The 19,018-nt window shown below is 43.6% G+C and overlaps 1 protein-coding gene across 1 annotated transcript in view; it reads right to left on the reverse strand.

The window, feature by feature from the left end:
* Window positions 1-19,018, reverse strand: part of LOC137654601 (myb-like protein X) — a 174,832-nt gene that overhangs the window by 108,722 nt on the left and 47,092 nt on the right. The window contains exon 3 of the mRNA XM_068388379.1: window positions 12,959-13,064. Coding sequence (XP_068244480.1) covers window positions 12,959-13,064 — 106 coding nt within the window. The remainder of the gene's footprint in view (window positions 1-12,958; window positions 13,065-19,018) is intronic.

Consider the following 19,018-nt stretch of genomic DNA (forward strand, 5'->3'; position numbering starts at 1 on the left):
AACGCCCTGATAACCCCCTGGTCCATCGGTTGAATTAATGACGTGGTGTTGGGTGGCAGGAACTCAACCTGAACGCCCTCACGCGACAGGTCAGTTGCGTGTCCACCAGCGTTATCCATAAGGAGAAGGATCTTGAATGGCAAGCCCTTCTCTACGAGATATTCATTGACTTGCGGGATGAAACACTGGTGGAACCAGTTGGAGGTCAGCATCTTCGTAATCCATGCTTTTGGATTATGCATCCAGTACACGGGAAGGAGATTCTTATTCTTATTTTTCAAAGCGCGAGGATTTTTCGACTTATAAATAAGCCCCGGCTTTAGCAAAAATCCAGCAGCATTGCCACACATCACGAGGGTAACGCGATCCTTGAATGCTTTAAAGCCAGAGGCTTTGGCTTCCTCTTTGAACAGGAACGTTCACGACGGCATTCTCTTCCAAAACAAGCCGGTCTCATCCATATTAAAGACTTGTTCCGGCTTGTATCCACCTTCGGCGATAATATTCTTGAACGTCTGGTTCACGTAAGTTTCAGCAGCGGCAGTGTCAGCCGAAGCAGCCTCGCCATGCAGGGAAACGCTTTTCAGGGCGAAGCGTTTCTGAAACTTCGCGAACCATCCTTTGCTGGCGGAAAAACGTTGTTTCTGAGGCTGGGAATCAGTGGATGTCCCTGGTTGAGGATCATCTGCATCATCATCTTCTTCAGCATGGTTGCCATCGTCGTCTTGAGGTTCCTTTGCAGCAAAATTCTGATACAAGCTCAAAGCCTTTGTTCGGATGGTGTTTGTATCCAAGGCTATGTTCTTCTTCCGGCAGTCGGCAATCCACACAGCTAAAGCATCTTCCATGCGTACGATCGTTTTATTACGCGTTGTAACGACTCGCTTCGCTGATCTGCTTAAGGTGATTGCAGCCGTCTTTCTAATGTTCGCCTCGTCCTTCTTGATATAGCGAACAGTAGATTCGTTGATCCCAAAATGGCGCGCCGCGGCCGCATAGCTTCTTCCGTCTTTTAACATATCGAGAAGCGTAACCTTCTCAGGAATCGTCATCATCCTTCGGTGGCGTTTAGGCTCACTACCAGCCTTAGTAGAAGCAGAACGCTTGGGAGGCATTGTACAGTAGGATTTGACAAAAAAGTTCAACTTAAAAAGGTCGCACACAGCACAGATTAAACTTCACAAACTTAAGAACGTCTACTCAGCGATACGCGGTAACAGAAAGTGGACGATCCGGGCCCGCGAGAACCTAGATGCTGGAAGCTGGAGATGAGGGCAAAACACCAATCACAGGCTAGATAACAAAACTTGAGTTCTGATTCGTCATCTATCAGCGCTTGAACCAATCACAACCCGTCTTACAGTATATGATGCGTAGGTTACCAACTCAAAGTACTGTACAAGATACCCCGCGCATACCGTACGTACAGTACTAATAATAATAATAATAAATAATGATAATAATACAGTACAGTACTGTAATAATAATAATAATTATGATAATAATAATAACAATAATAATTTTATTAACAACAACAACAATAATAATAATAATAACAATAATAATAATAGCTTTACGTATGCTATTTTATTCTTTTGTAGGATGTGTGTGTGTGTGTGTGTCTCTCTCTCTCTCTCTCTCTCTCTCTCTCTCTCTCTCTCTCTCTCTCTCTCTGTCTCTCTCTCTCTCTCTCTCGCTCTCTCTCTCTCTCTCTCTCTCTCTCTCTCTCTCTCTTTCTCTCGTACGCTTATTCGAAATGTGATTTTTGCAACAAAGAATATTATTGGATGCAGTACTACGTACGTATACATACAAAAGATTCATGGAAAAGAAGCACATCCATTACATTTGTAGTACAGTAGTAGCCATCAGCAGCCTTACACCATTCTAATATTGTATGACTGCATCTGATTTGCGTTTCATGTTCGATTTAATTTTACTACGTACTGTATACAGTACTGAATTATTGTATGATAATAATACAGTAATAATAATAATAATAATGATAATAATAATAACAATAATAATTCTATTAACAACAACAATAATAATAATAATAACAATAATAATACACGTAATAGCTTTACGTATGCTATTTTATTCTTTTGTAGGATGTGTCTCTCTCTCTCTCTCTCTCTCTCTCTCTCTCTCTCTCTCTCTCTCTCTCTCTCGTACGCTTATTCGAAATGTGATTTTTGCAACAAAAAATATTATTGGATGCAGTACTACGTACGTATACATACAAAAGAATCATGGAAAAGATGCACATCCATTACATTTGTAGTATAGTAGCCATCAGCAGCCTTACACCATTCTAATATGGTATGACTGCATCTGATTTGCGTTTCATGTTCGATTTAATTTTACTACGTACTGTATACAGTACTGTATTATCGTATGATCACATTCTCTTTTCGTGTTTTATTTCTTTCTGTGCTGAATTATATATCATATGTAATGCAATGAACAATCAGTAAGAGCAGATATTACTAATTACAGTATTAATGGAATTACAGGTAACAAAATATCGTATTTGGGGGTCTTCAGATTTCGCGGTATTTTCGAAATTTCCGGAAAATCCGCGATATGTATATATATATGGGTTATGGAAAAAACCCGCGAAGTGGTGAATCCGCGATGGTCGAACCGCGAAGTAGCGAGGGTTCACTGTAGATGCAACAGTTCCTAATTTACTTAAACCAGATGGCTCAATCACTCACTGTCCAAAGGAAAAGGCAACCATTTTGGCTGATGTTTCTGACAGTAAACAGAGTAATAAAAAACTTGAACTTCCTCATTCCTGTTTTCCTGAGGCTAAACTAACTAGTATAACTTTTCGATCTCGTGAAATTATTTTTATAAAAACTGCAGATTTCTTAGCTCCAAAGTTATCTGTTATTTTGCGCAAGTTAGCAAGAAGAGGAGCTTTTAGCACTTGTTGGAGAATTGGTAATGTTACTCCTCTATGTAAATGTGTTTGTGGTAGTTCAAGTTCAACTGATTACCGCCCAATGTCCATAACTCCCACATCATTTAAAGTTTTTGAACGTCTTCTGGCAAAACGTCTTAATAGTTTTGCTGAAGGTAATCATCTGTTCCCTAGTTTGCAATTTGGTTTTCGTAAAGGACTTGGAGAATGTGATGCCCTTCTTATAATCTCCAATGCTGTACAGAAATCCCTTGATTGTGGTCAGGAAGTTTGTATGATTGGCCTTGATTTTAGTGCTGCCTTTGACCGTGTTAATCATGAGGCCCTTGTTTTCAAACTCAAACAGTTGGGAGTGGGTGGGTTGTTTCTTAGCATTATTATTGATTTTTTAAGTAATAGATCTTAAAGAGTTGTTGTTGTTGATGGGCACCATAGTGTGTATAGGAATGTGATATCTAGTGTTCCACAGGATTGTGTTCTTGGCCTATTACTTTTCATACTATATACACATGATATGTGGTTTGGCCTAGAAAACAAGCTTGTTGCAAATGCAGACGATGCTACTCTCTGCATCAATTCCATCACATAAATGTAGATATGGGGTTGCTGAATCCCTTAATAGAGATCTAGCTAAAATTAGTGAATGGTGCAAATTATGGGATATGAAGTTGAATCCTAACAAAACTCAAAGTATGATTATAAGTAGGTCAAGGAAAGTGGCTCCTCAAAATCTGGATCTCAGCATTGATAATGTTTCTTTAAATTTGTATGACTTTCAAAATTTTAGGTGTGATCCTCGACAGCAAATTTACTTTTGAGAAAAACATTAGGTCTGTGTCTTCTTCACTTGCACAAAATCTATTCTGAAGAAGTGTTTCAATTCTTTCATTCTACCTTGTTTTGAGTATTGTTCTCCTGTCTGGTCTTCATCTGCTGATTCTCATCTTAATTTGTTAAATAGAAACTTACGGTATTTCAAATTTCTTATTCCTGATCCAGATATTAATCTTTGGCACCGTCGTTCAATTAGTTCATTATGCATGCTGCATAAGATTTATCATAATTCTGACCATCCTTTATATACAGATCTTCCTGGACAATTCCCTCCAGTTCGTAATACTAGATATGCAGTTAATTCTAATAGCCAGGCCTTCTCCATCATGAGGCTCAATACTACACAGTATTCTAGAAGTTTTATTACAGCTTTGACCAAGTTGTGGAATGATCTCCCTAACCGGATAGTTGAATCAGTAGAACTTCAAAAGTTCAAAGTTGTAGCAAATGTTTTTATGTTGAACTGCCTGACATAAGTCTTTTTATAGTTTGCATATGAAATACCTGTTTTGATGTTGTTACTGTTTTTAGAATGATTTATTGTTAATTTTTTCTCATCGTTTATTTATTTACTTATTTCCTTTCCTCACTGGGCTATTTTTCCATGTTGGAGCCCTTGGACTTATAGCATCTTACTTTTCCAACTAGGGTTGTAGCTTGGCTAGTAATAATAATAATAATAATAATAATAATAATAATAATAATAACTGTTGGAGGGCTAGAAAGGCTGACCTCATCTCTAAGAAATTTATGTGCTGGTACCTTTCAGACTCTGACCAGAGCCCAGATGTCGTTTGGTGCAGCATGTGGCCTCCTCCCCTTCTTTTGATGCATCTGAAAAGAGCATCAATTCCAAGGGAGGAACGAAAAGTTCAACCCCTTGGCGGAAATTCTCGTCTGCCATCCTCCACTTCAGTTGTGTCTGCTGCTCGGGTCCCATGAGAAGCAACGTATCCGGCGAGTCATCGTGTTAAACCCACAGGTATTTTAGCCATTGTTGAATGATCGAATTCAGAGGCGGCTGTTGAGTACTAGAAGGGCCAGGGAAGATCTGTGATCTAGGAGACGTAACCACCGCTGGACTGGGAGAGCATCTCGTAGGAGGAAGGGGCTTGCCACCTTCCTCAGCTTCTGGATTCTGTCGTCTGATGAAAAGACTTTCTGCAGGTTGATGTCGATGATCCTTCTCAGGTGTACAAGTCCTTGAGAGGGAAGCCGGGATGACTTCATGAGATTTACTATTATCACCAGATCTTGACAAAAAGCTATGAGTCTGTCTCGGTGCTGAAGAAGGTTTGCCATCGAGTCTGCTAAGATCAGTCAATCATCAAGGTATCTTAGGAGACGGATGCCAATCCTGTGGGCCCAGGTTGTCACTAGGGGGGAAAACTCTCATGAAAACTTGAGGGGCTGTTGAAAGACCTAAGCACAGCACCTTGAACTTGTTGCAATATATAGGGGTTTGTGTCTAAGAAAGCTGTATGGTTTGTGTATATGAAAAAAAAAAACATTTCTTTTTGTACTTTGCATATCCCTCTGTGGACCCCCCAAAGATGCCTTAATCCGTTATTATTTCTTTCTAGGTACTGACAGCAGCCCCCTACACTCACTCAGTAGGGAGGAGAATTTAGACTACTCGAGTACTGTATGTATATAGGAAAGATGAAGTTGCCAAAAGGATAGTTACTCAAGACTTGAAATTAGGAGCCAATGAAACTAGATTGGTCTTATCACTGACCTAGGTGGTAATATATTGACACATAGTGTTTATGGACAGTTTTCCTGCCAAATCTGAGAACTTACCTTGGAACCCTTGTTGCAGAGTCACTTCCCAAACTTGTAATTGACGTCAGTGTTTTCTGAAAGTGACCAGTGACCCAGGTAGAATTTTAGAGAAATATTTTAAAGGGTGTCATAAACATTAATAGTTCACAGAAGCTATTGAAATGACATATCTGGTTGTAGGCCCAGGAAGTGAATTCAGATGTTAGGAGGACAGTGACTGTGTTCGAGTTTAGTCTGAATTGTTCCAGAATTATCAAAACCCCTACCATGGATGAGAGATTTAGGCACTACTGTGGTTGGTCAGAAAAGTTTCGATGACAACGTAACCTTATCACAGTGCAGGTTTACAATTGGAGATTTGCTAGACATTGCTATCATAAGCCCACAACAGCGTCTTATGCGGCCATACTATTCAGAAGCTGTGAATTTTTAAGTAACTTTGCAGCCTAATGGTAGACTGGATATTGATAAGGACAGTATTGATTAAGATTATTGTGGTACAGTATTTTCACAGTTTTATATTTTCTTTTAGATGGTTGATTTGATACTGTTTAGGGAACCCATAAGTGTGTCCAGCATGTGAATAGTTTTTTTGTTATACAAAATTTGTTTATCTTGTTTTTGTGAGGATGGAGTGTAAAGGGGTACTACTTTTGCCTTTAATTGCTTATTGGAATTTGACAAAACAATGTTAATGTAATCATAACAGGTTTTTTTTTCACTTTTCAAATAAATATTTTTTTGTTTTTATAAAGACAGAATTTCATTCCAGAACCTTTCACCATGGTGTCCCCTTCTCAGCCACTATTATTTTTCAATCTTTCTAATAAGTTATTTATCATAATTTTTTTCTCCCACTGTATCCTGCTGTCAGTTTTAAAAAAATTATGTTTTCCTTTCACCTAATATTCTATTATTTTACTTATATCCAGCAAGTCCAAGGCAGGATAAATAAAAGGAGGAAGTAATGTTCTAGCTGGATCCCCTTGCCCAGATAAATCAAGGGGTGGTACCCAGTGCTCCATTCTCTTGACCTGTTACCTAGATTTTTGGGTATTCCACCGTTGTATATTTTTTTTGTGTAGTGAACGTTGGGTTGTGGTCGGCATTCGGACACTAGGCAGTTTGGGTGCTACCTCTGGCCACCGTCTGCAAACCACTACATAATTTTTGGTGCCCAGACCAGGGATACACCAACCTTTAGGTATGGCATCGTCATTGAGTAAGCGCCGAAAGGCTAAGAAGAGCCTGAGCCAGGATATGGAGAGTCTTGTCCAGATTGTCAGTGACCTGGCAACTCAGGTCAAGTCCCTGACACTTCGTGACGGCCCTGAAGAACGTTGAGTCGTCACCAACATGCCACGTTGCCACTTGGGTCACGACCACAATGACCACCAGTGCTCCTTCTACGTCCCCAGCTTGGCAAAATATCAATGGTCTGGCAATCGCAGTAACTGGAGCAGAGCCAGTGACTATAGGTCTCCAGCCCCCTCCAGGGTTAACACCGTTACTCCCCCCCTGTACCGGGCTTCTGGGAGTCTCCTGCTCTGAGTGGACTGCTTGCTTCCTCGCCTGTTCCGGCAACTAACCCCGTTAGTCCGCCAGAGACTACAGCCAGTAGACTAGGGGAGCAGTTCCTGGACAACCCGGCCGAAGCCAGTGTGCCAGCAGTTACGGCTGAGGCAGTTCTTGCCAAGACAGGGGCTATTCCAAAGCGGAGACATCAAGCCAAGGAAAAGCCCAGACCAGCCATACCCGAAATGACATCATCATCACAGGAGTCTACCAGTGAAGATTCTGGTAGTGACACTTCCAGTTCCTGTCTCAGTGTCAGCTTAGATGACACTGTCTCCACCGACCACGTCCAGTCCCTCCAGACAGAACGCAGTCTGTCTGATCTGCTGAAGGTCCTTGACTCCAGGAGGAACCCCAAGCTGGAATCTTCCAGGTGGACACTGGCCAGAGTTTTGCCCAATTCCTGAGGGATTTTGAGGTCTACTGCACAAGTAAATATACCGCAGGAAGCTCTGGATGGTGGACCGTTGATCTTGGAAGGTTTCTAAAGGGAGAAATCCAGGAGGAGTTCTCAGCCATGGGGAGTCCCGAGATCTCATACACCGACATGAAGGAATGCCTCCTCGACTGGTGCCGAGAAGCCCGAGAGAGGTGTGATGCGGGTAGGAAGGCCCGGTTCAGCAGTGCCACCTGTGGCGAGGGCGAACTGCTGAAGATATACGCCGTCCGGTTGGCCTCCCTGTACAGGTTGGCCTATCCTCGCCGTAGTTTGAACCGGAGGGAGCTTAGGCAGAAGCTCCTCAGAACTGTTCCGAGTAAAGCTGCGAGTTGGCTGGAATAGTCTCTGGCCACCATTAATGTCTGCGCTGGCCATCAAGCCACTTAGCAAGATGTTTTACACCTGTTGAGTGTTCTCGACGAGGCATCCCGTCAGCAAAGCCAGAAGGCAGAAGATTTGGCCATGAGTCGTGTGGGCAGTCATGGCACGGCTCGTATGCTGACAGGGTTGCCATGGCTGGCCCCAGCCGTTCACCTGGACATGACAGAGCGTATTCATGCACATCTCCTCGACCTGTCCCCAAACTTGCACCTGTGGAAGTGCACCTGCCACCATCGCACACCCCTGATAGATCTCCTAAATTACAGAGAAGGTACTATGCATGATGCAGAAAATCAGGGCACCTTATGGACAAGTGTCTCAGGCGCCTCAACCTGTGCCTACGCTGTGGCTCGGTGAACCATCATGTGGCACAGTGTGGACGACAGGCGCCGCTAATAAGCAGATCACCTGTCCAGAAGATGATCTCTGTCCAAACTCCTTGCGGATGCGCGCGGGAGAAGGGTGGCGCGTAAGTGAGCACTGGCGCGATGGTACTGGTTGGCACGTGGGAGAAGCCAACATTGCTGGCTTCCCAGAAGTACTACTTTCAGTAGATCATTGGCGTGCAGGTTTTTCCTGGCGCTTATGATGATGCGCAGCATGGCGCGCTGGAGAGTTGGATGTTGGGCGCGTATGCTCGCGGGCAGGATACTGATGGCGCGCGGGAGAGCGCTGGCGCGCAGGAGAGCACCATTGCGCAGGAGATTGATGGCGCGCAGGTGGTTTGCACACAGGTGAGCGCTGGCGCACCAGGTGAGTGTTAGCGCGCAGCTGGGCGCAGGCGCGTAGGAGAATGTTGGCGCGTAAGCACAGGCCGCACAGGCAAGACCTGGCACGCAGAAGAACATGGGAGCATATGCGCATGAGGGCGCGCATAGCGCGTGAGGGAGCTATGCTCCTGTTGGAGCGTATGCGCATGTTGGCGCATTCGCCCTTGATGCCCTGTGTTAGGGTTTAGTGATGGGGCCTGACGAGCTACTAAGGAGCGTTCGTCAGGTCTCGTTGGCGGGTAGCGCGTATGTGGTTGGCCGTGCTTTGGTGGAGCCTTGTTAGGCCCATGTAGAAACGGTGACGGCAGGTCTGTCGGATGGAAGGTCGACGTGTCCTTTAAAAGGACGACTTTCCACCGAAAGAGATCGCGAACGATCTGCAGAAAGGTCCAGGACCAATGCAGGAGCAGTGATGAATGATTGGTCTTGAGGCTCCTCTGCGGTGGACTGCATCGAAGATGTTGAATCAAAGAGGCGCCTCCTCACCGCAGGTGAAGGAAGGCGAGCCTTACGACGAATGCGCCCTCTGGGGGCCGTTGGATCAGCAAGCTGACCTTCTGCAGTCCTCCGAAGAGGAGTCTCAGTAAGTGAACTCCCCGAGGGAGTGAAACACTAGCAGGAGAGACTGATGATGGACTTAGTTTCTCCCTCGTAGGTTGAACAGGAACGGGAAAAACTGAGCCGTCAGCCACCGTTGAGTTTGGAGAGGCAGAGGTAATGGGTGATACTGCATTGGATACCTCTGACACCACAACGTCGACAAGAGACAGCATCAACCTCTGACGGTGACGACGATTGCTTGAAAGCGGCACCCAATCGGATGTAGTTAAGCAAAACCTCCTTGGAGGGCGAACCCGTAAGCCCCAAGGAGGACCAAAGCTGGAAAAGGGAGGTTAATGACATATCCTCCCCCGGAGGGAGAGGTGGAGCTGCTTCGCTAGGGGAAGCAACGTCATCTCTCGAGTCCCGAGGTTGGTAAACAATACATCGGTCTACGCTACCACTTGATGGTCTCTTGAAAGAAACCGACCGAGTGGGAGCTTCGGAGGAAGTTTGGGCAACGGAAGAAGAGGTCTTAGGTTTTTCTCCTTTCGAAGCAACCTTCGAAGGAGAAATATCCCGTCTGGACTTCTTCCGTCGTCACGAAAACCTCTCCCACTGGGAGGTAGACCACTCCCTACACTCACTACACCTGTTGTTGCTATCACACCGTTGGCCCCTACAAGAAGGACAAAGGGCGTGAGGATCAGTCTCGACCGCCGACATGAATGTTCCACAGAGGCGGTCGGGAAACCCAGGGCAGGTGCACATGATCGCAGAGGCCAACTTCACATATACAGAACTAGAAAAAGAAAAGACAAAAGCAATTAAATGGCTGCCAAATGACGGCGAGGATGAGTGCGGACACGTCCGACCACCATCCGAGCCGAGAGCAAAGTGAGCTCAAGCACAGGTGTGTGGGGGGGGGTAGCAAGCTACCCTCCCCTACCCCCGCTAACTAGTGGTGTGGGTAGTAAACCCTCGTTAAAAATTAATGGCTCGTCATTTCAGCTACGCCGAAAGTAATACCCCTATTAAATAGCGTGGTTTGTATTCCAGTTACGGAACAAATCTAGATCATGAATAAGAAATTTAATAGACTGTAAGATGGGAATCTGCAGCTGAAGTCCAAACAAAAGAACAATACTTGAAACAATATAGAATGAAAAAAATAAATCACTTCAGAATAGACTATTCACCAAAAATCTGAAGTCACATTAGCTGGATCTCTATAAAGGGATTCAGCAATACCAGATCTACACTTTCAGGAGATGGAATTGATATAAAGATTGATTGATTGACTGATTTAAGGTTTTCAGGCATCCTGACATCTAAGGTCATTAACGCCGAGAAGAGTAACATCATATGCATATACAACAGGTTGTTTTCTAGGCCAAACCACATGATAAGTGTATATAGTATGAAAAGTAATGGGCCAAGAACATTATCCTGAGGAACACCAGATATCACATGCCTATACTCACTATAGTGCCCATCAACAACAAATCTTTGTGACCTATTACTTAGAAATTCAGTAATGATGCTAAGAAAAGACCCACCCACTCCCAACTGTTTGAGTTTGAAAACATGGGCCTCATGATTAACACAGTCAAAGGCAGCACTACAATCAAGGCCAATCATACAAACTTCCTGATCACAACCAAGAGATTTCTGTACATTATTGGTGATTGTAAGAAGGGCATCACATGCTCCAACACCTTTACGAAAGTCTTCCGCAAACCTATTTAAGACATTTTGAGAAGACGTTCATAAACTTTACATAATATGGGAGTTGTGGAAATTGGGCGGCAATCAGTTGGACTTGAGCAACTTCAAACACATTTACATAATGAAGTAACATTACCGATTCTCCAACAAGTGCTAAAAACTCTTCTTCTTACTAACTTGTGCAAAATAACAGATAACTTTGGAGCTAAGAAATCTGCAGTTTTTATAAAAAAAAATAAATTAAAAATACCATTTGAATCTACACTTCCAAGGGCATCAAGGTCCATTAAGAGAGCTTTAATTTCACAAGCTCGAAAACAAAACTAGTTAGTTTAAACTCAGAAAAACAGAAATGAGGAAGATTAAGTTTCTCATTAGTCTGCTTACTGTCAAGCACATCAGTCAAATAGGTTGCCTTTTCCTTTGGACTGTGAGCGACAATTGGTGGTGGGGCAAGATGTGAGGATCCCTACATCTCTAAGCTGGGAGGGTGTAGGGGAGGTTGAGTAACGCCAAAGGTCACTACTGGCTAGAGAGAGTGGTGTGATTCTACATGGTAACATAAAAACAGACTAAAAAAGCTCTTACACAATCAGGAATACAGGCTAGAATCCCAATGACTTCATTGGTTTCCTGAAGAAAGAATGAGGGGCTAATATCAGGAAGGAGATATTTTAGTTAAATTTCCTATTTAAACTGAGTGATATATGACCATGTGCTATACTCTTTAGTATGATATACGAGTGATTTTAACTTTCATATGGTTTATATTTGTAAATGACATATCCGGGATATCATCGTGTGTATCACGTCATGTTTCGCCGTCAAACGACGGTCATTGTAGTGAAGGGGTTAAAACTCTTCAAGGAAACCTCCTTTTTGAAGTGTTGTCATAGCACTGATGGATAGCACTGAAAATTTCACAAAGATTATGAACTTAAAAAGTGAGAACTTATACCTTTACTGGCTAAGACAGACAATTCTTTCATCCTATACACAAGGAAACCAGATATGAATGAAACAGATGCAGAGAACAGATCAATATTACCATCACAACATCATCCATGGAAGAGGTTCCACTTTGTCTAGTAAAGGTCAAGGGCAGAGCCACAGCAAAGCTGAAGGATAGCTTCAACTGCTTTTGCTCAAAATCTTTTGCCTTTGAGATCCAATGGCTAGAATAACTGGAGAAGCAGAAATACCATCAGAAGCTCGTCATCCAATTAGTTACAGTGTCTTAATTCACTTCTGTGCTCCATCCTGCTATTCGCATGATATTACTGGTGAAAACCCAAGGGTAATGGCTATCTTGAATCAGAAGACATTGCCAGTACAGAAAAAGCAATTATTTCTTAGAAGCTGGATAGGTTTGAATGTAGAAGTAGGTATCCCTCAAGTCAAAGGATGTTACAAAACCTTCTTTCTGAATGGAATGTTCAGAAGCTACCAATTCCTTTCTAGATGGTAACACAAGGTGTTACTGTCTCCGTGCTGAAAGGGGTCTTCTGAAAATACTAAATCTTGGTAATAGGGTAATAATATGGCCCTATTCTCTTGTTACCTGAATTATTAACATCAACTTCACCTCACACTCTAAGATTTGGAATTTCTCCAAGTCCAAGCAGTATGACCTGAAACTGACAGACTACGAAGTGGGTAGGTTATCTTGTGGAGTCTAATCCCTATTAAAACAGTTAATAACCATCTCTGCTAAGTGGCATTACTCAAGGATCAGCTCCTTTGTGCTGCAAAGACCAGCAGAAAGGATAATCAAATTACCAATAAGTTATTTAAGAAAACACTGAAAATTACAGAAACTAAACTTTATAAAAATTCTTGCAAACTTCTGTCTCAACTCATTCTGAAATAGATATACACTATCAAATTCATCTATAACATCAAACAAAAATACTCTTTTCTTATAATAATACTAATTATTAAGGAAGTTAGTCTAAAACAACTTAGGTTACAATTTACCTTACTAGATTTCTTCTTCTTTTTCTTCTCCTTTATCTTTATGCCTTCCTGAGCTGGCACATTTTCTTCTGTAAGAGGAAAGTCAGTTCCAAATTGTGCTTGAACCCTGAAAACAAGACATAAAATAAAATCATATATTCCAACCAATTATTGATACTAAGTTCCCCAGTGTGGAAAACAGTATTTTTATCATCAACTCCAATGAGCAAATGGTGAGTACTGTACTATACAAAATCATATCTTTTAAAAAATTCTTATGTAAATTAAATACAGTATAATACTAAACCATCACATTTACTAAATTTAGGGACTGTGCTGATATTGTTTATTATCATAGTGGAAATATGAAGGAAGCATTGATTGAGATTTCAAAGAAACAACAAGTGAGTTATTGATTTCATCAGACAATGGACTATGCAAAAAGGTTCATGATCTTACAGCAGTGTTCTGTGGCTCATGATACTTGCACATTAAAGTGACAATATCACAAATTTCTTGAGTAATTTTAATTTTTTCTAGATATATAAGCTTGAGTCATTTAATTAGAAATATTGTCTTGACGCAAGCTGGAATCCGTCGTTGAAGTTGGATAACGAGTGATTACTCAATTGGGTAGAGAGTACGGCAAGGAGTTCTGACTCCTTTCCAGTCAGATATTCTTCCCATTTCTTTTGATATTTCAGTTCAGGGCTTGCAGGGGTAACTGAGGAGGGAAGTTTATATTAAAGGATTCAGGTTTGTATGTCTAAGAAAAATACAAATTAATATAAAAATTGTGATTTGTTCCTATGCCGCATACAAAGCCTCAACCTTTAATTAGAGAGCCTAACTGCTTGGTGGGCTGAAAGGGCCTTGGAACTAGACTGGAAGTCTTCCCTAGAAGTAATCAAAGCTCAAGCTGCATGGGCTCCAAGCAAGGACCCCTGTCACCCCCTATCTGTCTGCCTTTTGGATGAGAGATTAAGAGTCCTGGGTTGTACATGAACATGTACATGATCAACAATGAAGAACCCTTTACCCGGGAAGGGGATGTCAAGAGTCAAATACCAAGTACAGTGGAACCTCTACATACGAATGTCCTAACATACGAATTTTCCAACATCCAAAGTAAAATTCAACCAAATTTCTGTCTCGACACCCGAAGTGTTGCTCCAACATACGAAGTAAACATTACGCGTAAGCGTGGAATTTTCTCGAAAGCGTCCAGCGTTATTTGTTGTTGACGCCGCTAAACGGCAGCACATCGGAGGGACGCCAATCGAGCGTCACCTTGATCAGTCCTCTCATCTCGTGCGCATCGTGTGGTTGTCCTCTATTCGCTCAGTTTTAACAGTGTTTTTTATATTCCTTTTTCACGTGTTGTTTTCTGTGTTCCCTAATCATGGGTCCTAAAAAAGGGATTTTGACGTAGGAAAAATCTATTTCTGGGCGAGGGACCTGTGCCGCCCAGTGAATAAGCTCCTATTAGCACTTATTCTTAGGTAATTTACTGCTAAATATACCAGAGAAAAAATGTAAAGGAGTGCTAGGTTAACTAGCTCGCTCACCTATTGGTGTCGGTATAGAATTGGGCGTATAATCCAGAGGTCCCGCACTATTTAGATTCATCCACGACAAAGACCCCAATAGAGGAGAGCCGTTCAACCTCACTCGGCACCAGCTACTCTGCATCCGCTCAGAACCCAACTCCTTAGCACCCAAAGTTTGGGGACTCCAAGGGAGAGGAGCTGGGAGGGTTCACTGGGCGGCACAGGTCCCTCGCCCAGAAATAGATTTTTCCTACGTCAAAATCCCTTTTCTGGGCTTGAACCTGTGCCGGCCAGTGAATATATACAAGAGAAATGTCACCAAACTTGCAAATAAAGGAAAAAACATAAGCATAAGGGAAATACAAGTTGCTTTAATCAGAGATGAGTGCCAAAAACAGCTATAAGGGTATCTTAAAAAGAACATAAATCCACTTGGTAGAACAATTGACAAAAAAGGTAAGGTATAATAATGCCGTGAGTGATGATATATACAGATACTCAGGAGTCAAAAATTTACAAATATAATAATAGTAATCAGGTGCGAAACCAACGAATACAAATAGGGTATAAATGAGGCAGGTAAGGGGGAGAGATAAAATGACAAGGAATTAACATGTGAGTTACCTGGGGGTAACTACGCTCCCTGCAGCTACTGTAGGAAATTTAAGGGCTTCCAAATGTTTAAGGTAGTGTTTCTTGAACACTGAGGGTGACTTCCACCCTGTATACCTGGAAAGATCCGTAAAATTCATGTGGTGAAAAAAGTTCACCGAAGTAGCAACCGCTCTGATATCATGTGCAAGAGGAAAAGAGTCAGGGCTAGCTTGTTTAATAAAATACAAGATTTGTTGCCTGATCCCTTTAATGGTAATGGTACCGCCTTGTTCTCTAACGAATAGAGGCCCCAAGGAGTTAGAGGAGGTCCGGGATAAATAAGACCTAAGAGTAGTAACAGGGCACAGAGACGGATCTTGCGTGAGGGGAACAATTTTCCAGGAGGACCATCTGTTCTGAGGGTCTTCGTTCTTAGCTAAAAAGAATTTGTTAGGTGAAAGAAGGACCTCTCCCGAAGGAAGGAACTCAATATGACCCGGGTCTCTTGACAAAGCTGCCAGTTCAGAAATTCTTGCCCCGGAAGCCAAACTCACCAGGAAAAGTGTTTTCCTGAGAAGGGGAATGTAATCACAAGAACTGTTAATGGTATCAGAAGCCAATTTGAGTACATCATTAAGGAACCAGGTAACCGGGGTAGGACGAGTAACCGGTTTCAGTCTGGCACAGGCTTTCGGAATTGAAGCTAACAAAGAGTCGGTTAAGTCTATGTTAAAACCCACTAGGAAGATCTTTTTCAAGGCAGATTTAATAGTGGTGATAGTATTGGCTGCCAGACCTGATTCTAATAAAGTTCTAAAGAAAGTGACTGTAAGGTTCAAGTTCATACAGTGTACGTCTGAGTCTATCAAAAATTTAGCCAACTTTTTAACCGCAGAATCATATTGGCGGATGGTGGAATCCCGTTTATCTGATTCTAGGAACAGGGTGTTTTGAGGATCGATATTGGCACCATGCATGGCCGCAAACTTCATGAAGTCCATAAAGTTAGGGCGCTCTGAATGTTTGAGAAAGCGTACACAACGCGTGTTTGTACTATCTGAGACAGAACCGGATTGGGTATCGGGTGAGGATGTAGTCTCAACTCTCGCAGGAGAGGGTACCAATTGCTCTTGGGCCAGTTGGGTGCGACCAAGGCTACTCGTCCCTTGAAGGATCTCAGTTTGTCTAGGACTTTCAGTAAAAGATTCACCGGGGGAAAGAGATAAATCCTTTCCCAGATGTCCCAATTCTGTGACATGGCGTCTGTGGCGTAGGCCTGAGGGTCTAGATTGGGAGCCACATATACTCTCAATTTGTGGTTGGACTCCGTGGCGAAGAGGTCCACTTGGAGACCCGGAACCCGAGAGAGAATCCACCGGAATGACTTTAGATCGAGTGACCATTCCGATTCTAGAGGGGAGGTCCGGGACAAGGCGTCTGCAACTACGTTCCGGACTCCCGCCAGGTGGACAGCTGAAAGATGCCAATGGTTCGAGGCTGCTAGGGAGAATATGGCTACTAGAACATGGTTCAGAGGCCCTGATTTTGATCCGCCTCTGTTGAGGCAGCGGACCACCACTTCGCTGTCGAGAACCAGACGAAGGTGTTGTCTCTTGGATGGAGCGAGACTTTTCAGGGTTAGAAGAACTGCCATGGCCTCCAGCACATTGATGTGGAATTGGCGGAATAAGGGACACCAAAGACCTTGAACTTTCCTGAGCTGAGAATAGCCTCCCCAACCTGATAGGGATGCGTCCGTGTGAATGATTAACTTCGGAGGCGGAAATCGAAGGGGAACTGACTTTGAGAGATTGTTGGCCCTTGTCCAAGGTAGAAGTCTTTCCCGGAGAATGGGAGGAAGGCGGACTTTCCTGTCCCGGAGCTTCCGGTTCGCCCTCGAACGCCAGACACGATTGATATCTTTCAATTTTGCCTTCAGAAGTAGATCCGTCACTGAAGCAAATTGAAGGGACCCTAGGATCCTCTCTTGGAGTCGTCTGGAACTTACTTTGTCTTTTAGAAAGCGTTTGGTGTTCATTGCAATCTCTAACCTCTTGGGTTTGGGAAGACACAGAGTATGAGATATAAGATCCCATTGCAGGCCGAGCCATTGGAACTTTGATTTCGGAAGAAGACGGGACTTCTTGAAGTTGATCTGGAAGCCTAGAGATTGAAGGTATTGGATGACTCTGTGAGTGGCTTTTAGGCAATTTTGGGAGGTGTCTGACCAAATGAGCCAGTCGTCCAGATAGGCTACTACTTGAATCCCTTGATTTCTGAGTTCCTGAACAGCAACTTCTGCTAACTTTGTGAAGATCCTTGGGGCGATGTTGAGCCCGAAAGGCATCACCTTGAAGGAGTAACTTTTGTCCCCTAGGCGGAAGCCTAGATACGGACGGAAGTGTCTCGCTATCGGGACGTGATAATAGGCGTCTGTAAGATCGATAGAGGTGGTGACGGCCCCACGGGGAAGTAAGGTCCGCACCTGCGAGACGGTAAGCATTCGAAACTTGTCGCATTAAATGGACAAGTTGAGAAGGGATAGGTCTAGAATCACTCTTCTCTTGTCCGAATCCTTCTTCGGGACACTGAACAGCCGACCCTGAAACTTCAGGTGTTTCGTTTCTTGTATGGCGTTCTTTTGTAACAGGTCCTGGACAAATTCGACTAGGTCCGGAGTGGAATGTTGATGAAATCTGTTCGGAGGTGGAGGTCCTTGCATCCAACTCCACCCCAGTCCCTTGGAGATGATACTGAAAGCCCAGGGACTGAACCTCCATTTGTTGCGGAAGGCATAAAGCCTCCCCCCTACCCGCTGCACCTCAGTATTGGTTTGAGGAGTTGCCTCCACGTCCGCCTCGGAAGTTCTTTCCCTTGCGAAAGAATCTACCTCTACCTCTGTTCTGGTTTGAACCACGGTGGTAGCCTCTACCTCTGTTATAACTCTGGGAAGAGCCTTGAGCCTCATAAGACTGGTTAAAGGCTGGAGAGGTGGTGGAGGCACCGGGAAGCTGGCTCTTAGGGAGCAGAACGGTGACATAGTCGTCCGATGAAGGAGCCTGAGAGGTGGAAGGCTGTGCAGGAGCAGCAGGAGATGGAGGAAGAGGCTGACGGAAAACAGACGAACTACTCTGCTGTTGCCGGAACTGGGTGGAGGTATACGGGCGGAGCTTCTTCCTACCCCGGGCTGGGTAATTTGCGGGATCATATTTCCGCTTAGGAGTCAAACCCCAACGGGCTTTAAGGCTCTGATTAACCCTAGTAGCCTCTGCCAAGACTTCCTCCACAAGATCCTCAGGGAAAAGATTTGAACCCCAGCAAGAGGACCGGATAAGTTTATTAGGCTCGTGCCTAATAGTCGCCTCAGCCAGGACGTGTTTGCGGCACCTACGTTTGGCAATAGCAAAGTCATATAAATCGAAATATAACGACTGCAAAGTAGCCTTATTGAGAGACTTAAAGATACTCTCAGTATCATAAGTTAAGGCTATCGACTCCGTAGACGTGGCCAAGTTCAAAGTTCGACCAACACGTAGGCGGGAATCATACTCCTGTTTAATAAGAGATTCCGGGAGACGGGGAAGCCGTTCACTAAACATAACTGAAGCACAGTCCGCTGTTAGCTTGCCAGAAGTAAAAGTGGTATGGACATTGTCCCAACACTCATTACCTGAAGGAAGAAGGAGGGAGATCGGATCCACCTCTCGGATGGGAGGCAAGGGCTTCTCCTCCAGAGCATATTGGAAAGCAAGCTCTGCAACCTTATTGACGCATGGAGTCACGGTGTTCTTGTCCATTAAGAACATTGTGAAAGAACTCTTATAAGGCGTCAACATGGTATTGGTGCAACCAATATCATTTAGAAACCTAGCCCAAACAGATTGGGCTTGTTCTTTTGGGAAAATGACAGTCTCTTTGGGGACCTTATCCAGCCGAA

Source organism: Palaemon carinicauda, chromosome 15 (assembly GCF_036898095.1).
Source record: "Palaemon carinicauda isolate YSFRI2023 chromosome 15, ASM3689809v2, whole genome shotgun sequence".
Lineage (NCBI taxonomy): Eukaryota > Metazoa > Arthropoda > Malacostraca > Decapoda > Palaemonidae > Palaemon > Palaemon carinicauda.